The sequence below is a fragment of the Nannospalax galili genome, unplaced genomic scaffold (genome assembly GCF_000622305.1).
Source record: "Nannospalax galili isolate Female #2095 unplaced genomic scaffold, S.galili_v1.0 C49958837, whole genome shotgun sequence".
NCBI classification, from domain to species: Eukaryota; Metazoa; Chordata; class Mammalia; order Rodentia; family Spalacidae; genus Nannospalax; species Nannospalax galili.
This window is the reverse complement of record NW_008481496.1, coordinates 1-3,948: the sequence shown is the minus strand read 5'-3', so window position 1 is coordinate 3,948 and position 3,948 is coordinate 1. Positions and strand designations below refer to the sequence as shown.

The 3,948-nt window shown below is 51.8% G+C and overlaps 1 protein-coding gene across 1 annotated transcript; it reads right to left on the bottom strand.

Moving 5' to 3' along the window:
• Positions 1-3: 3 nt before the first annotated feature.
• On the bottom strand, positions 4-1,578 carry LOC103728599 (ORM1-like protein 3; the record flags this gene model as incomplete). Its single annotated transcript, XM_008826579.2, has 3 exons — positions 1,345-1,578; positions 452-603; positions 4-85 (listed from the first exon to the last, which is right to left on the bottom strand). Coding segments are annotated over exons 1-3 (408 nt in total), but the record flags the coding sequence as incomplete, so codon positions are not given.
• Positions 1,579-3,948: the final 2,370 nt, after the last annotated feature.

Below are 3,948 nucleotides of genomic sequence, written 5' to 3'. Positions count from 1 at the left end.
GGGGATGAGCACACTCATCAAGGACACAGTGTTAAGGATGAAATGGACTTGGTCATACTTGGTATAGAAGCTGGTGAGGAAGTACCTGGGAGAGGAGGTGGAAAGAAATGAAGGTCTGGAGGGCACCTTCATCCCCCAGAATCCTGACAGCCAAGGGGGCATGGGAGGGGTCCCCAGAAGCCTCCCTCAGCAAGCCTCTCTAGCTAACAAGGTCCCTCCTCACTCAACTCCCCTGCCTTACCCTATGCCCATGGGCCGGTTTCACTCACAGGGAGTTCAGGAAAGCCAGGGCCAGGGAGGCCCAAGGCCCAGTGTGAGACCCAGGGATACTTCCCTTCCCTCCCTCTGCTTATCCCCACACCAGAGGTCAGAGCTAGAGAGGGTTTAAGCCTGGCTGGGCCCACCAGCTTTGCTATGCCTGCTGATGTTCTCCCCCAGCCAAAGCACTCACAGCACAATGGGTGTGATGGTCAAGAACTTCCGAGAAGCTGTGAACTGGACCCCATAGTCCATCTGCTCCCAGTGGGTCAGCAACCTTGCTTTGCCCTGATCCGGGGTCTCAAAGGGTGTCCCTTTCACCGTATGCAGGAAGATGTACATGCCCTGGATGGAGGGTCCTTCATTAGAGATAACAAAAGGCAAACAGGCCCCCCAGCACAGCTTATCCCCCAAGTCACAGAGAGATGTAGCTCCAGGTGGTCTGCTACCTCCCTTGGCTACACAGTGATTCAGGCAGATAGTAATAATGGTTATGATAGAGGACCACGGAGTTTGGCAGGACAAAAAGAGGATGCTGGGAGAGAGAGTGGCCTGGCATGGGAAAGCACATTGGGGGGACTTAGCTGTAGAATGGGCATGAAGAAACTGCCCTTTCAGTGCAACCAGGATCACTGTGGGCCAAACTAGAAGGAAGGGACAGCCAAAGGAAAGGACTGGAACCCTGCTTGCTTGTCAGCACAGTACAGAGCAGCAGCTTTAGGGAGCAGAGAAAGGCAGATGTTTGAGAATCTAACTTGGGATCTGCACCAAGCTAGGCACCAGGATTCCAGGGTCCCAGAGGCACCCTGGATCAAGGGTTCAGATCTCAGTTGGCTATCCTCCAAATCCACCATCTACCCCATCCAGGAGACACAGGAAATCTGCAGATTTGATTCCTGAAGGTATGCTGGAACCCACAAAGGGGAGCAGGGCAGGGCGATAAGAGCTGGGCCTGGACTCTGGTGACAGATGTTGTCGGGATGTCACGTGCTACCTAGCCCACAACAAGCTCCTCCCATCCCTCAGCTCTGACACATGACACAGAGCAGCCCAGGTGTCAGAGGAAGGCAGCAGGCAGGCTCTCACCATGTTGTGGATGAGGTTGGTGAGGGTCCAGACGACAGGGACACTCACGAAGGGGATGCTCAGCAGCACAACATGCAGGAGTCCAATGGCCAGCACATAGGAGAGCCAGATGCCACGGCTGTTCATCACCCGTGTGTTGGGGTTCACCTCACTGTGCGCCGTGCCCACATTCATCCTGCCACCCCTCTTGGCTGCTGCTCTGCAAACAAGCAACACAGGTGAGACAGGTCACACCACTTTCCCTGCCCCCTCACACCCTGAACCCCACAAAGAGGCAGGCTCTTCCTTCCCTGAGAATTCCACACCACCATCCACTGTTTTGATTCTCAAGCCCAGAAGCTGGAGAAAGTCCACATGAACTTAGCTCTAGTCATTTCCCACTGCTGGGCTCAGATTAACACCAGGGTGTCCTATGTATCATCCCACTGAACTAAGGGCTGACTGAGCCTAGGAGGACAAGAGGTGTCCAGCCCAGGGTGTAGAAATCAATGCCCACTCCCTAATCTTACCCCCTAAGAGTATTCTTGAAACCCTCTTCCTACTGGGGAGAGGGAAAGGGCCTGCTTCCCTAGAATTTCCATTCAGCATAACACCTCTGCTTGTTCTCTCGCTTAAGGCCTAATAGAAGACATTTACTCTACGTCCTTCCCAAAAGGAGTAGAAGGAGGCAAGGCCTGTGGGCGCAGGCGGCAGTTGATAAAGTACTTAGGGGCTACTGTTCCCACCATCCCTAAATCTCCAATCCTGGATCTCCTCAAGCCCAGGTCCAGGAGGACTGACAAAGCAGAGAGAAGAAAAGAGACAGCAGGCCAGGGACAACCTTTGCTCAGACCTACACACATTTTGACACAAAATGACCCATCAGGGCAGGGCATTTTATCCATTTGGCAGCAGCTCAGGCTAACTCTCTTGAGGTGCTACCATTCTGCTGCCAAACCACCAGAGCCCTTTACCCTACCAGAGACAGGACAGACTAGTGCACATGGCCAATACCCACAGTGCCCATATTGGTACACCCCTCTCAAGGATGCTAAACCATGCCTGTGGCCTCCCTCCTACCTCCTCCCTTCTCAGTACTTGTTGCAGGAGTATATTAACACCATCCCTTCCCTTGGCCAGCTCCAATGGTAGAAGCTCTGCAGCAGGATGAATCAAAAGGGCTGCCCTCAATGCCCAGAAAACAATAGTGGCAGCAACCTGCAGTGGCCAGAGGGGAGCCGAAGAGGCAGGAAGACAATGATCTGCCCCTTATCCCAGAGCTTGGCTGTCCCCAGATCCCTAACAGCCCTCCGACCAGCAAAAGGTGGGAAGAAGGCCTCGGAGTACATTACCTCCCTACCTTAGGGTCTTACCTGACAAAGACCCCAAGGTAATCACTGTGGTAACAACCCCACCTTTCCTAGATATACAAAGGGGTCCCAGATGGAGATATTCTAGAAGTACCAGAAGACTACCTCCCTCACCCACTATATCTACCTCCCTACCAGACACAGATGCTATCTCACCCAGCTAGGATTCTAGCCAAGCCTCCATATAAGAGCCAGAATTCTCTCAGATCAATTCCTTACTTGAAGGATAATGATAGCAAGTTCCCTATTCTCGGACAGCTCCAAGCTTAGGGATCTCGGGAAATATGACCCACAATACAGTTTCCAAATAAGCAAGCATATGCATGAGTTGGACTGGGTTGCATCCTGTTGGAAGTGATGCTCTCTCCTGGGATCCAAACACTGACCCATTAAGATGGATAACTGGTCCCAACAGAAACCCAAGGAACTAGAAAATCAGTTCATTTACCTTCCCCAGGTCTTAGTGCTACAGTTACCTAACACAGACCCTGGGACACCTACTTCGTAAAAGTCTCCATATGAGGGGCAGGAACTGAGCAGTGAGGTCTCCAAAAGACCACTTAAGGTGAGGGAAAGAGCTTCCCAAGTCTCACCAGAAGTTGCTGCCCCTTTCCATAAGCCAGTCCTACAATAGTACAGCTGCAGACAAAACTTCCTAGCGCTTTGTCCAGAGGTGCCAAAAGCCTGGCTGAATCCCAAGATCACAAGACCCTACATCCTTTTCTGGCTCTAACAGGGCATCCAACAAAACTTGATGAATCTATGATGGGCCTAGACCTGTCTTCGTTGACAACGCCCCCCTGCAACTCCAGGGAAGCTTCTTTCTGAAGCCTGAATGCTAGATGCCTTGAAAGGAAATTCCAGGTCCATGCACCCCAACTCCCCAAAAAAGACTAATGACTAAACTAAGGAAAAGACTGGGAGACAGACTTCGTGAGACTCCTACGGCTACGAACGCATGTCACTTCCATTAGTAACTAACTGACCCTTCTCCTAGAACTGAAGAAATACAAAGAAGAGGTTGGCAGAGGCAGAAAAGTCTAACGCAACTGAGACTGAAAAGTTCTGCTGCCACAGCTGGCAGATGGCTGCCAGCACTAAGCCCTGATGTGGTTTCATAACTTGCCTTGAGCCAGAGCCTGAAGCAACTCCGTTCTATTAATCACTTTCTTGCTGTAGCTCTTTCCCCCTTTTCCCTCCTGGCCTAGGCAATCCATCAGACACTCAGACCAAGGCAAGATTGAGCGCCCCCCCC